The 17,904-nt window shown below is 41.8% G+C and overlaps 1 protein-coding gene across 4 annotated transcripts in view; it reads left to right on the top strand.

The window, feature by feature from the left end:
- Positions 1 to 276: 276 nt before the first annotated feature.
- Positions 277 to 17,904, top strand: part of clint1a (clathrin interactor 1a) — a 177,989-nt gene continuing 160,361 nt past the window's right edge. For 2 of the 4 annotated variants that reach the window (XM_067996538.1, XM_067996537.1), the window contains exon 1: positions 277 to 467. In XM_067996538.1, the coding sequence (XP_067852639.1) occupies positions 427 to 467 (41 nt within the window). In that variant the 5' untranslated portion in view covers positions 277 to 426. Of the gene's footprint in view, positions 468 to 14,872; positions 14,930 to 17,904 lie in introns of all 4 variants that reach the window. The other 2 variants (XM_067996535.1, XM_067996534.1) reach the window with 2 other exon arrangements.

Here is a 17,904-nt window from a genome sequence, read left to right as displayed (position 1 = left end):
GGTGGGTTTTTGGGAGGTGTAGTTTTCAAACGGCGCGAAAAGCCGCTTGTTCTAATTCTGCGGGAGGCAAAGAAAAAACGACATCTCCCAGTATGCACCGCGCAACAAGCGGCGGCTGCGTGGCACTGGCGCGCGAGACCACACGGAAAAAAATGGGCGCGGTGATGCAATCTGGCGGTTGGAGCGGTGCGTGACGCGTTGACGTGTGTGTTGGTTGGTTGGTTGGTAACCGGGAGCTCGGGGTGGTGGTGGTGGGGGGGGCCCTGTTTTTTTTGTTCGCCAACTCCTCGCTGCGAATTATCGGGTCGCTTTTTACCTGAGCAGCAGGAAGTGGTGGTGGGGGGGAGGAGGCCCGAGAGCGAAGAGAATAAAAATAACATTGCCGGACGGGGAGCGAGGCCGCTGTCGAATCGAGGGGAGGCAAGGATGCTGAACATGTGGAAAATGCGCGAGCTGGTGGATAAGGCGTGAGTAGACGATAACGTGCCATTAAAAATAACAGAAAGCAAAAGTTGGCGGCGACCGGCCGTTCCTTCAGCTCGGAGGTGACACGTCAGTGGGAGCGCGACGTTAGGCGAAGGCGCAGCTGATCTGCTGTCATGGCCTCCCCTGTGATGAGCTTGAGTGGCATATACAGCACCATTGCCTCTCACCACCCCCCAAACCCGGGCACCCGTTCAACTTTGAACACTTAAAAAATCGGTTGTTGTCACTCAGTTTACGAAAGCAATTGAGAATTTGTTTCAAGAACAAAAACACCTAAATTGTATAAAGTGTCCGCCTGGGCCCAGTGGTAGCACTCTGAGACAGAAGCTCCACTCCAGAGACTTGAGCACCTAATCTAGGCTGGCACTTAGGCGCAGTACTGAGGGAGTGCTGCACAGGCGGAGGTGCCGTCTTTCAGATGAGACGTTAACACTGAGGTCTCCTTTTGTCCTCGGGCATATGTATAATATCCCCTGGACGCTATTTCGAAGAAGAGTAGGGGAGTTCTCCCAACCAACATTTATCCCTCTAGCAACATTACTAAAAGACCGATCATCTGGTTATTTATCTCATTGCCTTTTGTGAGACTTTGCTGTGCACAAATCGGCTGTTCCCTTTGCCTACATAACAAGCAAGGAACTACACCTCAGAATAAATTAATTGACAGTTAAGTGTTTTGGGGTGTCCTGATGATATGCGAGTCTCTATATAAATATAGATTCTTTTGTTCTTTTCACTTATCTCATTGCTTGGTTTACAGTGATAATGTCGAATTCTATTTACCTGGGATTTTTAATTGTGTTGTTTGAGGTGGGGGGTGGGGATTGCTTTCAAGGATCATGTCTATTTATAATCGGGGCCACTGGTAAGCAATGACTGAATTTTAAAGTCTTTTTATTATCTAATGTGACAGGATTTTTAATGGTATTTTGTGCACCGTGTTCTACGATTCTGTCCATTTTTTTTCTGGAAGCTGCAAAATGTTGGCCTAGTTTATAGTTTATTGGTATAGACTTGGTTTTGCACCAGGCAGAATAAATGAAGAATTTCAAGGTTGGTCAAGTTGCCACACTTTTGGAGTGAGAATCGCTTGTTATTGATTTTTACAATGTCACCTTGTTTTAATCTATCTAATTCTGAAAAATAAACGCAGCTCCATGTCAATCTTCTGATTGCAAATCTCATTCTTAGTTCCTTGATGCTATCATTGCCTCTAACCACAGCACCCAAAATCCCACACCTCTCAACTCAAACATATTTGAGTCCATGGTATTTTTTTTAAAAAAGCAATTACACTCCTCTCCGTACTTAATTTTTGTATCCAAAATCAAGGATTTGTGATTGCCCAAAGCAGCTTCTTCATGCTTAAAGCAGCCCCGTCTGTATCCCCAGCAAGTTAGACTGCAATTAGGGCTTTTAGCCATCATATCATTTTCCTGAGGTTGGAAAGTCTGCAGGCCATTTGTTATTGGTAATAAATCACTAGTACTTATAATTTGCTGATATCTTCCCTGTTTTCTCCCTATACTGGTATTTAGGGTTGCCACATTGTCTAGTTTTGGACTGCACAACCCTGTTTTTATGTTGTGAGGCCTATGTGGAAATTTTCTAAAATATAAACAAACACCAAGCTGAACTTTTAAAATTAAAATTGATGTCCTTCACCCCTCCCCCCTTTCTCTTTACCCGTTTGTCTCTTGAATCCGGAGGTACACCTTAATATGTTGTCATCTGGAGACAATGGAGCACTTCACAATTTTCTGTGGCGATGCAGCCTGTGGTTGGCTGAGGTAGATTTAGAATTTGCAGGCTCTCCTGCACTCATGTTATCTCTGGACTTTTTAAAGTATGCTGTTAAGGGAGGCTGTAGCCAGGAATTTTGATGAAGGCATGCTTTATCATAGTAGATACAGCTCAGAAGGAGGCCACTCAGCCCATCCTGCCTGTGCTGGCTATTTGTAAGAGCTATCCATTTAGTCCCATTCCCTAGCTCTTTTGCCATAGCCCTGTAAATTTTTTCCCTTCAAGTATTTGTCCAATTCTCTTTTGAAAGTTACTATTGATTATGCTTTCACCACCCTTTCAGGCAGTGAATTCCAGATCAGTACAACTCACTGCGTTAAAAAAATCTTTCCTTATGTCGCCTCTGGCTCTTTTGCCGATCACTGTCCTCTGGTTACCAACTCTACTGCCACTGGAAACAGTTTCTCCTTATTTACTATCCTAATTGTTATTGACTTAATCACCATGCTCTGCAGTAAAAATAATAATGTTGAATCTTTGGTGTAAAGTTCCAGTTAGGAATGTCAGTGTTACAAATTAGATACTTTTTATGGAGAGATGAAAGAACTAGCATTATATATATATATATATATATATATAACCTCAGGATGTCCCAAAGAGCTTCACAGCAAACAAAGTACTTTTGAAGTCTAGTCACTGTTATATGTAGGGAAAAGCGACAGCCAATTTGTGCATAGCACGATTCTACAAACAGCATTGAGATGAATAACCAGGCAATCTGCTTTAGTGACGTTGGTTGAAGAATAAATGTTGGCCAGGACATTAGGAGAACTTCCCTGGTCTTCTTTGAGTAGTGCCATGGGATCTTTTACATCCACCTGAAAGGGCAGACGGGGCCTCAGTTTAAAGTCTTGTCCGAAAGATGGCACCTCTGACAGAGCAGCACTCCTGGTATTGTTCTGAAGTGCCAGTATTGATTATGTACTCAATTTTGTGGAGTGGGGCTTGAACCCATGACCACTTGACTCCGGTTCAAGAGTCTTACCACTGAGCCAAAGTGGTGGGATTTGGGTTGAGAACAGCAGTTAAAGGCAGAAGAGGAGGAAAAGTGACAGTCATATCTTTACACAAAAATAAGATGGATTAAAGCTGCGAAACGTTCTGTGTTCTTTGAAAATGGGAAAAGCACACAACAAGAAAAACAACAATTTGTGTTTATAATAGAGCCTTTAACATACGAAGCGCCTTGGGAGGCTTTTCTGTGGCAAAGGCAGAGTTTATGGGGTTTGCCAGATTAATATTTTATATCTGGTTACTTGGAATTATACGTATGAATCTTAAACAACGTAGGAAAAAATGGGGCACTTAATAAATAACGTTTTTAATTCTAAAAGGGCAGAAAAACAACACTTTTTTGTTTACAAAACACAAAGCAATGCATTTTCACCAATTTTTGAGTTATCATCTAATTTAAATGTGGACTTTTTCCTCTGGACAAAAAAAAAGCTTGTTGACCACTTTTTCATTAAGATGCTATTGTTTTAAGGAGCTCTGCTGTGAAAGTATAAACAGATATATTCAATTATATTTGGTTATATTGGCAGTGGTATTTCAAAATATGAGCGTGTTTGACATTATGTGCACTTCCAGGAGTTTTTCAACAAAACATAGATACACAGAAAATATTTACTTGAAATGACCTTCAGAAAGTGACATACTATGTATGTTACTGTATGCAATTTGCACATAGGAAAATAGATGTTAATTTGGTTAGGTAGTTGGAGATAATAGTGTAAACTATGAGAGTGAAATACCAGCAAAACCCTCAGACTTCATTAGTGTCATAAATTCACTGATAATTGTTCATTATTTTCCCTCTGCCTTTATTCCATCCTCCCTCAAGGTGCCAAGTTAAGATGGTGGGGTTCCACGTGCACCCTATAGGACATTGCTTAAAAGACCATTCTTCGTTTGTGAGCAGGATATTCAACTTTGGAGAACATTATAGCTAAACCCAGTCCTGTAAGTGTGATCAACCTGTTCCACAGGAGGAGGTACCACATTTCAGCACCCAATATCCACATTCCAGCATCAGTTCCCTGGATTCCAGTCATGAACAGGAACGGAGGTTGATTTAATTTTTTGCCCTCCTTATTTCAGAAGTGTTGAGATGAATTGTGCCAACTTCAAATATGTTTTGGCTGACATAAGCTAACTCAGCACAGCTCTAAGAATCAAACTTGTGACCCTCTAGTCTCAATTGCTCAGAACCATATGAGGTGGTGTGTTTACCCACTAAGTCATAGGGGAGTAATCTACTGTTAGTTTTTTTTTGTGTATAGCAAGTACAGATCTGCTTTCAAATGGAGCTCTATACGTTTTTAGTTTCACCCCCACACTGGTAGAAATATGTGGGCCGTAATTTGCTGTGGCAGGGCATCTAACAGCGTCTGCTGTTAGTTAGACTTGCCCTTGCTTGTTTAGGTTTTTAAATTTTTTGTGTGGCAAGTTGCTGAAAGTGCAGGCTGATAATTTCACAGCGAGGGAAACAGCATCTGGGACCTGAGTGAACAGGGCAAGTAACTGTGTCCTTAATCAGATTGAAGGATTGTGAAATTCTCAGTGCAAGGACTGAGAAGGAAATGTAAATTAGAGTGGGTGAATGCAAGTTGGGTACAGAAAGCGAGGGAAAGAAAGATTGGATTGAGAGAGAGAGAAAAGAGAGACACAAAGGAGAAGTAAAACATTTTTTAAAATTACATTTTTAAAATCTCCAACAACAATTAATATCTGAAGGAATGAGACTCCATACTTGTAATAGTTAATTTTCAGCGCCAGAGAGGTTGACTCATCACGTCGCTGAAAGGGTACTTACACTGAAAAGGGCAAGACTTAACTTTCTGTGGCGAGTTTAGTTCGTATCCACCGTGCAAATACAGCAATTTCACGCCATTCATTACATTTCAATGGTGAGGCAGACAGCGAGATGCCGTCTTCACGAAGCTAAAGGTGGAGCGGCGCATCTCGCACTGCAATTTTTGGATATCTGCGTTTAACCACGCATCTGCCCCTTTGTTATTTTGACAGCAAATTCTGGCCCAATGTTTGTTAAGTGGGCCTGTTTCATCAGCGGAAGGCAAAAAAAAAAGTAGCCCAAAACAAGTAACAGCTGCCTGACCGACTGAACCATAGAAGAGGCCATTCGGCCCAACGAGTCTGCCGGCTCTATGCAAGAGCAATCCAGCTAGTTTCATTCCCCCGCCCTGTCCCTGTAGCCCTGCAATTTTTTTCCTTTCAGGTATTTATCCAGTTCCCTTTTCAAGGCCATGATTGAATCTGCCTCAACCACACCCTCAGGCAGTGCATTCCAGATCATAACCATTCACTGTGTGTTTAAAAAAAAAGAAAGTTTTTCATCATGTCACCTTTGGTTCTTTTGCCAATCACCTTACATCTATGTCCTCTGGTTCTTGACCCTTCCACCAATGGGAACAGTTTCTCTCCATCTATTTTGTCTAGACCTTTCATGGTTTTGAATACCTCTATCAAATCTCCTCTCAACCTTCTCTGTTCCAAGGAGAACAACCCCAGCTTCTCTAGTCTATCCACGTAACTGAAGTCCCACATCCCTGGAATCATTCTAGTAAATCTCTTCTGCACCCTATCTAAGGCCATCACATCCTTCCTCAAGTGCGATCCCAGACCTGGACACAGCACTCCAGTTGTGGCCGAACCAGTGTTTTATGAAGGTTCTTCATGATTTCCTTGCTTTTGTACTCTATGCCTCTATTTATAAAGCCCAGGATCCCATATGCTTTTTTTAACTGCTTTCTCAACCTGCCCTGCCGCCTTCAATGATTTGTGTACATATACCCCCAGGTCTGCCTCAAACAATTGAGTGGTTTCTGGACCACTTCTGGAGCTATGGCCTTTCTGCTTCACAATATAAAACTGTGCTAGTTCAAGAAGAAACAACAGAATAAATTGCAGATGCATGATGCCTACACTTATGAGCAGTTCTTTTTCTTGGGTGTGATCCCAGGCCTGTGCTCATTTAGTTGATCTCAGCTGGGGCAGCAGTATTGGTGCTACAGTTAGTCTTGGTGCTCCTCTGTTAGTAAAGGGGTAAATGTCCAGGGGTCCTGACCACCATTGCTGTCTAGTGGCTGCTGCTGGAAGTCTACGTGTGCGGTGAGGGCAGGATTGCGGTTCTACAGTCACGTAAGCTGACTACATTTACTGTGTAGGCTCATGTGTGAAGAATGTGGCAGAGGATTACTGGTACACATGGAACTATACATCAGCTGAGAGTCAGCACCTTCAGGAGTGAAAGATGGGAGAAAATTGATGGAGAAAGGAGTAAGAAGACATAATTAAAAATATATATATTAATAATTGGCGCAGCATTATATTGGAGTGTTACTTGTTGGATTGCCTAGCATTGCATTGTTTACAGTAGTTAATGGGATAAATCGCCTGTTGATTTGACTCCTGCTTGCTGCTGCCAATTAGATAATTGAACTACTGCACTCAAAACGGTAGCTGCTACAGATGTACTTTTATCAGAGCAAGATTATTATGATGTAGATTTGCTTCTTAATCACCATGAGTAGGGATTTTGACTGGCTGAGAGCTCATTTTATGAAGGAATACTCCTTCAAAAATTGAGGTAGTGTGCTATACTTGGAGGGCTAAATAGAAATCGTTGAGGGGGTAAAGAGACATACTTGAATAATAATGGATGTGTGTATACTGATCAATATGATTAGACCGGAACAGAGTCAAAGCTGGTTAAGTCTGTCAGTTCAATTTGTTCTCGGTGTGGCAAGGCGTGCCTACAGAGTTCAAGCGTTCCTTCTAAGCAAGTCAAACATGATGGTAAACTAGTCCTTCCTGTTTTGAAATCGCAATGGTGCATGATGTTGTAAAGCAATACTGGCACTTAGGGTCATCACCAGTCAAATTTTGGACTGCATAGTTTATTTCCTTAGCGGAGTCGGAAAGCTTAAAAAATGTGACCATTAAGTTTTTTTAATAATACAAGTGGATTTTTAACTCACTTCTGAATCTCATGATGTGGTGGCATTGGTTATTAACATCATTAAAGTTTCTTGGGAACAAATGTTCCTAATCGAGAAAGCATCAGAACTCAAACCATTTCTGTGTCTCATTGGGTTTTTGACTTGGTGAAAGGTGTGGTGATCCTTCATGAGGGGAGTAATTTAAAAATTGTGGAAAACTTAAAAATCTGTGTTCTATCACAAATTCTCATGCAATTTAAATTTGTGGAACAGCCAGGAGAGAATAAATGTACAGTACCATAAGGGCAGAGAACAGCCACTACACCCAACTCATTTATAAAAAAAATCCTTTAATTTCCAATGGAAAATCCTGAAGGGATTCCATTTATAGCCTTTAAATATCACCTCGAAGCTTTGGTGTAGCTCTTTCATTTAAGTCACAGGGAGCCAAGCAGAGCACATGCAACTTGTGTCAGCGTGCTTTAATCTTTGTGAACTTTAATTATCCCGGTGCTGTTAAGCATTTCAAAGGTGCAATATGCCCCCAACTAAAAACATATAAAACTTCAACAATTTGATTATCATGCCTTGCTATAACAATTCATGTCATTTTTTTTAAACTTTATGCTTCCATCTATATTTACATATGAGTTTGTTAGTTTACATTGCACTGTCATACATTGACCAGGCTGTATGCGCTATGTTAATTTTTAAAAAGGCTTCTAAAGTCTGCATCAGAAGATGTAACTTTAACTTTGCTTTCTTGCTACTGTGAGCTGTAATGCTGGACCTTCTTCCCCTCCCAGTTAACATTGGTTCTTCCATCAGCTCCCTTTCTTTTTTTTAACCTTAACCCCACCATCCAGATTCTGGAGTCGGTCTTCTTTGATCCACTGTTCCTGACTCCAACCTGACGTGATTGCTGCTTCAGGGGATTTAGTATTGCTGCATGCTGCAGGTGGGAATTCCTGATATTGCGATAGTTTTGTTAGATCAGGAATTGTTGCCCACAGTATGCAGCAGCATCAGATTGGAGCCTAGGGTGATGAAAACAGACAAGTGAGGCAGCAAAGTAGGATCATTTTTTGCTGACTGCTTAATAAAAATGCAGTCTCAATTTTTCAGCAAGCCTGGTATTGGTGAAAGGCAAGTTAGTGCAGGACAAACAATTGTCCTGCACCTGATCCCTTCCTATTCATACCTGTAGTGTCACTGAAGTGGTTTTAAGGTTATGATTTAAAACCAGGCACATGCTAACATGTAGTGTGCAGCTAGTGCATGCAAAATTTAAAAATACTTTCACTTGCTTGATTTTAAACAATTGAAGGAACTTTTGTGCTGGTCATTGCTTCTAAAAGGAATTCAATTTTAAGCTTGTGTAGCAACCTTTCATGTGGAATTCTATCAGTCTTTCTGGAAGTCTACATGCACTACATCAATGGGATTTCCATTACCCACTAGGCAAGTTGCTTCCTCAAAAAATAAATAGAGGTTGCTTATGCAGGATCTTCCTTCCCCCCCCAAGAAGTAATGTCAGTTGCCATTTGTTAAGTTATCTCCAAATACATCAAGTTTGTTCCAGGTGATTAATTCCATTATTTTCCCAGTTATTGGTATAAGACAAATAGGTTCATAGATTTCTGGATTTGTTTTGGGTTTTTTGAAAATAGATACCATGTTGGCTTGTTTCTAATCATGTGGGATCTTCCCTGATTTAGTGTTCAAATAACATTGAATATTAATGATCAACTGCTCACAGCCCTAGAAACTTTGGCGTTGAGGGCTGAGTTGGTCGATGTGAAGGATGGTTTTGAGTTCTGCTGCATGGGAGAGATGTGGCCTTTACAACATTGTGACTGAATCAGACCATAATAATCGCTGGCACGTAAGACTTTGTACAGGAAATACGAGCTGCTGCATATGCACCTCAGTATTCTGTATCTGTCCAAATGTTTGCCCAGCACACCAGCCATGAAAATTCATATATCACCCCACCTGCTTGTAAAACACGAGCAGTTTTTTTTTATTATTGGCTTTATGTGCTGCTGGTTCTCAATGTGTAGGTTTCGCACAGCTGGCGGCAACTCCAAAGTAAACTTGCCACATTTGGTTAAGGCTGGCCGGCAGAAGAAGCTGGTTCAGAAAAAAAGAATTCTGTCACTTGTATACAGAAGTTAAAATGCAAAGTTAATAATCACTTAACTGAATCAAGATTGCTGGATCATGTGTTGGACTTTGTTCCAGGTACTGAAAGACTTTCTGTGCTTTTTGCAACTACTAGTACTAAGTTCACGAGACATTTTTCTTGTTTCGTTTGAACATAAGAAATAGGAGCAGCAGTAGGCCATCCGGCCCCTCAAGCCCTCTCCGCCATTCCACAGGATCATGGCTGATCTACCTCAACACCATTTTCCTGCACTATCCCCATATCCCTTGATGCCTTTAATATCCAGAAATCTATCGATTTCTGTTTTGAATGTACTGAATGGCTGAGCCTCCACAGCCCTCTGGGGTAGAGAATTCCAAAGATTCACCACCCTCTGAGTGAAGAAATTTCTCCTCATCTCAGTCCTAAATGGCCTATCCCTTATTCTGAGATTGTGACCCCTGGTTCTAGACTCCCCAGCCAGGGGAAACATCCTTTCTGCATTTACACTGTCGAGCCCTGTAAGAATTTTGTATGTTTCAATGAGATCACCTCATTCTTCTAAACTCCAGAGAATACAGGCCTAATCTACTCAATCTCTCCACATACGACAGTCCCTCCATTGGAGGAATCAGTCTGGTGAACCTTCGTTGCACTCCCTCTATGGCAAGTATATCTTTTCTTAGGTAAGGAGACCAAAATTGTACACCAAATTTGCCTCTTTAATTGAATCCTGTGACGCTTTTTAGTATACAAAAAAAACTTGGCTGTTTCCTTGGGTCCACTTTTATTGTTTCAGCTACTGTTTGAGCCATTAACCTGTTTTTTGGCACTCCACAGCTTTCAAAAATCTCTGCCTGACTCAAACTAGTACAGAAGGCTCTTTTTCCATTGACTTACATCACACATTGCATGAGGGCTTATTCAGGCCTGTCTTCAGCAGTTGAGTTTGAGCATACAGTAGTTCAGCCAGGATTTACACAAAATGATTATTGTGAAATCTTGTTCCTTCAACAAGACCAATACGGTAGGACACCACACACTTCAAAGTGAGTAAGAAAGATTCGTTCTGAAGTGTAGTCAGTTATGTAGGTAAACATGGGAATCAATTTATACGCAGGAAGTTTCCATAAAAAGGGAAATGAATGACTGCTTAATTTTTTTGTGGTGTCACTAATGGAGGAGTGTTGTCTAAGGCGTTAGGATAACTCTCTGCTCCTCTTTGAATAGTGTTGTGGTGTCTTTTGCGCAGAGACAGCCTTGGTTTAATGTTCCATCCAAAAGGGGGCACCTGCAACAATCTAAGACTGCCTCAGCACTGCAATGCCTCAGTCTAGATTATGTGCTCATCCTGCATTGGGACTTGAACCCATAAGCTTTTGACTTCAAGACAAGTGTTTTACCGTGTCTTCCCCCACAGCTGATCTTAATGAATTTGGATGTTGACATTGGGGTTGTTATTGGGACCTGTGTGTCAGAAACAGGTGGTGGAAGCATTCCTCCATGACCAATGTAAAGGCAGCTTGAGGGAAACAAGAAATTCCACTGTTTTGAGGTCTCAATTTCAATATAACAACGAGAAAGAGCATGTAGGATGGCATACTAGGAACTTATTTAAAGTGATTGGTAGAAGGATTAGAGGGGAGCTGAGGAAAAATATTTTCACCCAGAGGATGGTAGGAGTCTGGAACTCACTGCCTGAAAGGGTGGCAGAGGCAGAAACCCTCATCACATTTAAAAAGTATTTGGATATGCACTTGAAGTGCCATAATCTACAAGGCTACAGACCATGTGCTGGAAAGTGGGATTAGGCTGGGTAGCTCTTTTTTGACCAGCACAATGGGCCAAATGGCCTCCTTCTGTGCTGTAAATTTTTCTATGTTTCTTACGAGAAACATAGTTTTTCATTGATTCTGTGAATAAAATAATTACTTTTCTTGCAATGTATTACAGTGCAAGGAGTCATTGTTTGTTCACAAATCATTTCAGATATTTCTGTGTGTTCTCTTTAATTAGTAATTTAACCCTGGCTGTTTCAGCAAGTGAAATGCAGTGCAAATTGGATTCACTTATATAGCGCCTTATTATATGTCTCAGCTTCACATACAGTGAATTACTTTGAAATGCAGTGAACGTTATCTAGGCAAATGTGACAGCAAGATCCCACAAACAGCAATGAAATGAATGACCAGCTGATCTCTTTTTGGTGGTATTTGAGGGAAGGATATTAGCCAGGACAGTGGGTAAGATCCCCGCTCTTCAGAGAGTGACATGGAAATTTTTACATCCGCCTAATGCTCTTGAGGGAGACCAGGCCTCGGTTTAGTGTCTCTGTCGGCATCTCTTGACACTGCAGTGCTTCCTCAGTACTGCTTTAAAGTGTTGGCCTCAATTTTGTGCTGAAGTCCTGGAGTGGGGCTTGAACTTATGATCCGTCTTTCAGATGAGACGGCTGGCGCCTCGGGTGGACGTAAAACATCCCATGGCACTGTTTGAAGAAGAGCAGGGGAGTTGTCCCTGTGCCCTGGCCAATATTTATCCCTGAACCAACATTTAAAAAAAAACAGATTATCCAGTCATTATTTCATTGCTGGTTTTGGGGCCTTACTATGTGCAAATTGACTGCCACGTTTCCTACATTATAACGGTAATTACACTTCAAAAGTTCTTCATTGGCTGTGAAGTGCTTTGGACGTCTGAGGATTTGAAAGGTGCTATATAAATGCAAGTTCCTTCTTCTGACTTTTAGAGGCATGAATACTTCCAACTGAGCCAACCTGGGAGTCTCATTTGAAGAACGAACTATAAATCTCAGTTTCTGCGAAGAAGGAAAAAGGAAAATGACATCTTTAACATGTATTTTTACGGCAAATTATGCGTGTGTGCTTAAATGTACTTAATTATAGACGTTATCTTCTATTGAAAGAAAGAACTTGCGTTTATATAGCACCTTTCACATCCTCAGACATTCCAAAATACTTCGCAACCAATGAAGAACTTTTGAAGCATAGCCACTGTTGTTACTTGGGCAAACGCAGCAGACAGTTTGTGCACAGCAAGCTCCCACAAACTACAATGAGATAAATGTCTAGATAATCTGTTTTAGTAATGTTTGTTAAGGAATAAATGTTGGCTGGGATACCAGGAGAACAACCCTCCTCTTTTTGATAATCCCTTTGGAATCTTTTACATCCACCTGAGAGGGCAGACCTCTCATGATGGCACCTCTGACACTTTCAGTACTGCACTGAAATGGCAACCTAGATTATGTGCTTAAGTCTCTGGAGTGGGGCTTGAACCTACAACGTGCCGACTCAGGCAAGAGTGCTATCGTTGAGCCAAGCCTGACATCGGAAGTAGGTTTCTGATTCTTCCTGACAACAATGCTGGTGCTCTGAAATAAAACTTTTTCTCAATTCAGGCACTCGGTATTTGTATCAAACACTCGCAAGTCAATATATTATAACTAAATGCAGAGGAAGGTTCTTGCCTCAGCAGTGTGCCTTCGCTGCACCTTCTGCACCAGTGTTGCGCTTTCCATTTCCCACATCAACCCTCCTTTGGCCTCTGCCAATTTAGTGCCATCAAGAATAATTTTGTGCTGGGGGCCCATAGGCTCTAAGAACTATGTTGAAACTGTCCAACTTCACATGGAAGCCTTACAGTCAACAGGTAGTGTAAGGTATTCATCCCACCAGTCTGGGCTAAGATTTGAGCCGTGATTCCAGGGGTGTAAGTTTAATGTGCCACCAAAAAGTTTTCGTTCTTAGTTTGGCTGATTGTGGCCATTCAGCATTGTGCCTGATTGTTCACCTGTTACTTGCCTGAATTCATTATTGTTTCCATTTTAGTTGGGTGGGGGAGGAGGACATTATCCATGTTAATCCTTTTGGCTTTTTGACTGCCCTTAGTTTTTTTTTTAAGAGCCAAGAGCTTAGAACCATGTTTATGCAATGTCCAAAGCTCCTATGAGTCAGTGAACTAGTGATGGTCAGATTGTTTTTCCTTTTCATCACCCCCAATGTTGGAAGGGGCAATTGATTATACAGGGAATTAGAATGGTAGGGAAATTTAGACTCAGGTTGTTGATATACACAAAGTTACATCAGTGTTCTTTGTATTAAAGTTTTACCATTCCTCATAATATAGTTGAAGAATTTTTTGCTAATTTTCTCCTCTCTTGGGGGTGGTAATTTACGCAGTTCTAATGAGTTCTCCACTGTCTCAGACAAGTGAACGTTCTTTAAGCGTGAGCCTACATAGTGAGTTGGTAGGTGTTACAAATTCAGGTGTTGCCTTGGATATTCTCTCGGGCATAGTAGTGCTAGTAACTTTCCGGCAGAAATCGTTGCATCATAATAAGGAATGGGAACCTTGCTGTTTTATATATACGAATTGCAATATCACTGACACTACCAAATTAAAGCCTGGCATTCTGTAAATACTGTGTTGGATAATTTTGGATTTTTCACCAGTAAACTGTAAACCCATTTAATAGTAAGATTGCTAGTCGTGCCCCTGAAGAGTAATCTACTTTAAGATTACCAGTATTACAAAATATTATTTAATTAGCCTGTGAATTTTCAAATCTTGAGCATGTCATGGAAAGCTACCATAAATTGTAACACGATTGTTTTGTCCCAAAAGTGTCATTTTTGGACACTAACCATTTGCTTTGCAATCTCATCGTGCTGTTTGCAAGACTGCCTTGAAAGAGCTTTTGCATTGGTGTGTAAACGGATGGTTTAGAGATTCTGTTTTGGGAGAGTGACTTTGGTGCAGTTTCCCAGGTTTACGTTCTGCCAGGAGCTAGTGTGCTGTGCTGTGCTCTGCCGTGTAATATGGAGATCCAGCGAGCAAGCACACAGGACTGGCTCACTGTGTTGCATTATTGAAACAGGTGGCCTTGGTCTGAGGAAATTTGAACACATGATCTAGGCTGGCACTTCAGTGCACTACTGAGGGAGTGTTGCATTGTCAGAAGTGTCACCTTCCAGATGATAAACTGAGGCCCTGTATGTTTGATTGAATGCAAATGATCCCATTTTATATAGCTTGTTTAACGTAGAAAAATCCCAAGACCCTTCACCAAAACATAAGGTGTTACATAAATAGAACATTTTTTCTTTCACTACTTTTTCCAGGATAAGGGAGCTAGATTTAGTAGTATAAGTGCTGATCTTAGTGCACAGATACCTGTAACCTGGGATAAAATAGCCCAAAATAAAACCGTGCCAGTTTAAAAGCGCCTGAGCGGTAGTCAGTGTTCTCTTTCTACATCATGTGAGCGGTGTAGGATGATCCTTTTTTAGAAGTTAAAGCTGTAACCTTTATCAGGGGTTACCAGGACTACAACTGTAGACTGGCTTTTCCAGTTTTTCAGGACTGAGCTTGGTTTTTGATTTGTCTAGCAGTAGATAGTATAAGTCTAAACTCCAGAGGGTATTGGCTCATTCTATTCAACCTCTCCTTATAGGACAACCCTCTCATCCCAGGAATCAATCTCGTGAACCTTCAGTGTACCGCCTCTAAGGCAAGTATATCCTTCCTTAGATAAGGAGACCAAAACTCTACACAGTACTCTAGGTGAGGTCTCACCAAAGCCCTGTACAATTGTAGTAAGACTTCCTTACTCTTGTATTCCAAACCCCTTGCAATAAAGGCAACTTGCCATTTGCTTGCTGTACCTGCATGTTAACTTTGTGTTTCTTGTACTAGGACACCCAAGTATCTCTGGACACCAACATTAAATAGATTCTCACAATTTAAAAAATATTCTGTTTTTCTATTCCTACTAAAGTGAATAACCTCACATTTCCCCACATTGTACTTCATATGCTGCCTCTTGGCCCACTCACTAATCTGTCTATATCCCTTTGCAGACTCTTAATGTCCTCCTCACTGCTTACTTTCCCACCTAGCTTTGTATCATCAGCAAACTTGGATACATTATACTCAGTCCCTTCATCTAAGTCATTAATATAGATTGTAAATAGCTGAGGCCCAATCACCAATCTTTGTGGTACCCCACTAGCATGACTGAACTGATAAGTGTTTCATCATTCAAACTCTTAGACTGTGTCTTAATTGAGCTGAGGATTTGGAAATGTCAGCCAGTGATGTGTCTGACAGGGCTTGTCTTGCGTAATGTTATCAGCCTGAAAGAACAGCCTCACACGACTTGTGCCCAGGTTCACTCTCCTCAGTTCTGAGGAAGGGTTTATACCTGAAACATCAACTGCCTTTTCGACAGATGCTGCCTGACCTGTTGAGTGTCTCCAGCATTTTCTGTTTCAAATTGCCAGCAGCTGCAGTATTTTGCTGCTTCTTCACTCTCCTCGTCTTATTGGTAAATTACTGAATGTTACCGGACTAGAGACACGAGTTCAAATCCCACCATGGCAATTTGAGAATTTGAATTCAGTTTTTTGAAAAAAACCTGGAAATGAAAAGTTGGGATCAGTAAAAGTGACCACGAAACTGTCGGATTGTTGTTAAAAACCCAACTGGTTCACTAATGTCCTTTTAGGGAAGGAACCCCCTCAGATAATGAAGCAGTCCATGCCCGCATGCAGCGAGACCTAGACAACATCCAGGCTTGGGCTGATAAGTGGCAAGTAACATTCGTGTCAGACAAGTGCCAGGCAATGACCATCTCCAACAAGAGAGAGTCTAACCACCTCCCCTTGTCATTCAACGGCATTACCATCGCCGAATCCCCCACCATCAACATCCTGGGGGTCACCGTTGACCAGAAACTTAACTGGACCAGCCACACAAATAACGTGGCTACAAGGGCAGGTCAGAGGCTGGGTATTCTGCGGCCAGTGACTCACCTCCTCACTCCCCAAAACCTTTCGACCATCTACAAGGCACAAGTCAGGAGTGTGAAGGAATATCTCCACTTGCCTGAATGAGTGCAGTTCCAACAACACTCGAGATGCTCGACACCATCCTGGACAAAGCAGCCCGCTTGATTGGCACCCCGTCCACCACCCTAAATGTTCACTCCCTTCACCACCTGCGCACCGTGGCTGCAGTGTGTACCATCCACAGGATGCACTGCAGCAACTTGCCAATGCTTCTTCGACAGCACCTCCCAAACCTGCAACCTCTACCACCTGGAAGGACAAGGGCAGCAGGCAAATGAGAACATCACCACCCGCACGTTCCCCTCCAAGTCACACACTATCCCGACATGGAAATATATTGTCGCTGGGTCAAAATCCTGAAACTCCCTTCCTAACAGCACTGTGGGAGAACCTTCACCACACGGACTGCAATGGTTCAAGAAGGCAGCTCAACACCACCTTCTCAAGGGCAATTAGGGATGGGGAATAAATGCTGGCCTTGCCAGCGACGCCCACATCCTATGAACGAATTTTAAGAAAAAGGAAACCTGACATCCTTGCTTGGCCTATATGGGACTCTGATCTCACACCAATGTGGTTGATCTTCACTGTCCTCTGAAGTGGCCCGACAAGCCACTCAGTGGTGTCAAAAAGCTCTGCAAACATTTGCAGAGATTCAAGAAGAAAGCCCACCACCACGGTCCTGGTTATGTAACCATTTTAAAGCTAGAGAAATCTCTGGTTGTGTGTTCCAACTTTTGCATACTTCAGATAACTGTTCAGAATACTGATTTGTGTCACTCCAGATTTGACAGGGTTAGCTTTGTTATAAACTGGATAGCCAGGTGGTGAAGGATAGAATAGTAGAGCTTAGCTTCCACGCCTTTATTCACAGAGCTCCACACCACACCCTAAATCAGCTCTCTTATAAATGGATACAAGGGAGTTCCCAATTGATACGGACCACCTGAATACAATTTACACTAATTGCTATAAATCACATAGATACAATTAACAATGCTTATAAATGCCTGATCATGTTGAGTGGCATAAGCAGTATAATATGTAACAGTGGTCTGGACATTTTTGATAGGTATTCAATGACATGTTGGTGATGCTGTGACTTTTGTTGTCAGTAGCATTAAGGATTCATCTGATTAATCATCAGTCACTTGTTTATACTGGAAGGCCCTTACTAGCTCGCAGATGAGAAAAAGTGGTCACAGTTTAATTTTGGCAATCAAAAGAAACTTGCATGTATATAGCACCTCCTAATGTAGAAAAGGGTCCCAATCTGCTTCACAGAGGCATGAAGCAAACGGTGCTGAAATAGAGATTGGGAGTAGGGATCAGAAGGGTGATCAAAAAGGTGGGGTTTTAAGGAGTGTCTTAAAAGAAATGAAGAGACAAAGGGGTTTAGGGACAAAGGGGATTAGGGAAGGAATTCTAGAGGGTGGTACCGAGACTGCTGATGGCACGGTCATGTAGATGGACAGATGTGAGGGGGGTGAGGTAAGGCCATGGAAGGTTCAATGGTAAGGACAATAATTTAAAATTTGATGCAACCTTTCAACTCTTGTGACCTAGCCACAACGAGCCTTGATCAGTTTTGCCTGACTCTCAGCAGGCAAACCTCCTGAGTTGGCTGTTTCGTTGC

Source organism: Heptranchias perlo, chromosome 14 (assembly GCF_035084215.1).
Source record: "Heptranchias perlo isolate sHepPer1 chromosome 14, sHepPer1.hap1, whole genome shotgun sequence".
Classification (NCBI taxonomy): domain Eukaryota; kingdom Metazoa; phylum Chordata; class Chondrichthyes; order Hexanchiformes; family Hexanchidae; genus Heptranchias; species Heptranchias perlo.
Note: the sequence above shows the minus strand (reverse complement) of the source record. Positions and strands in the feature narration are given on the sequence as shown.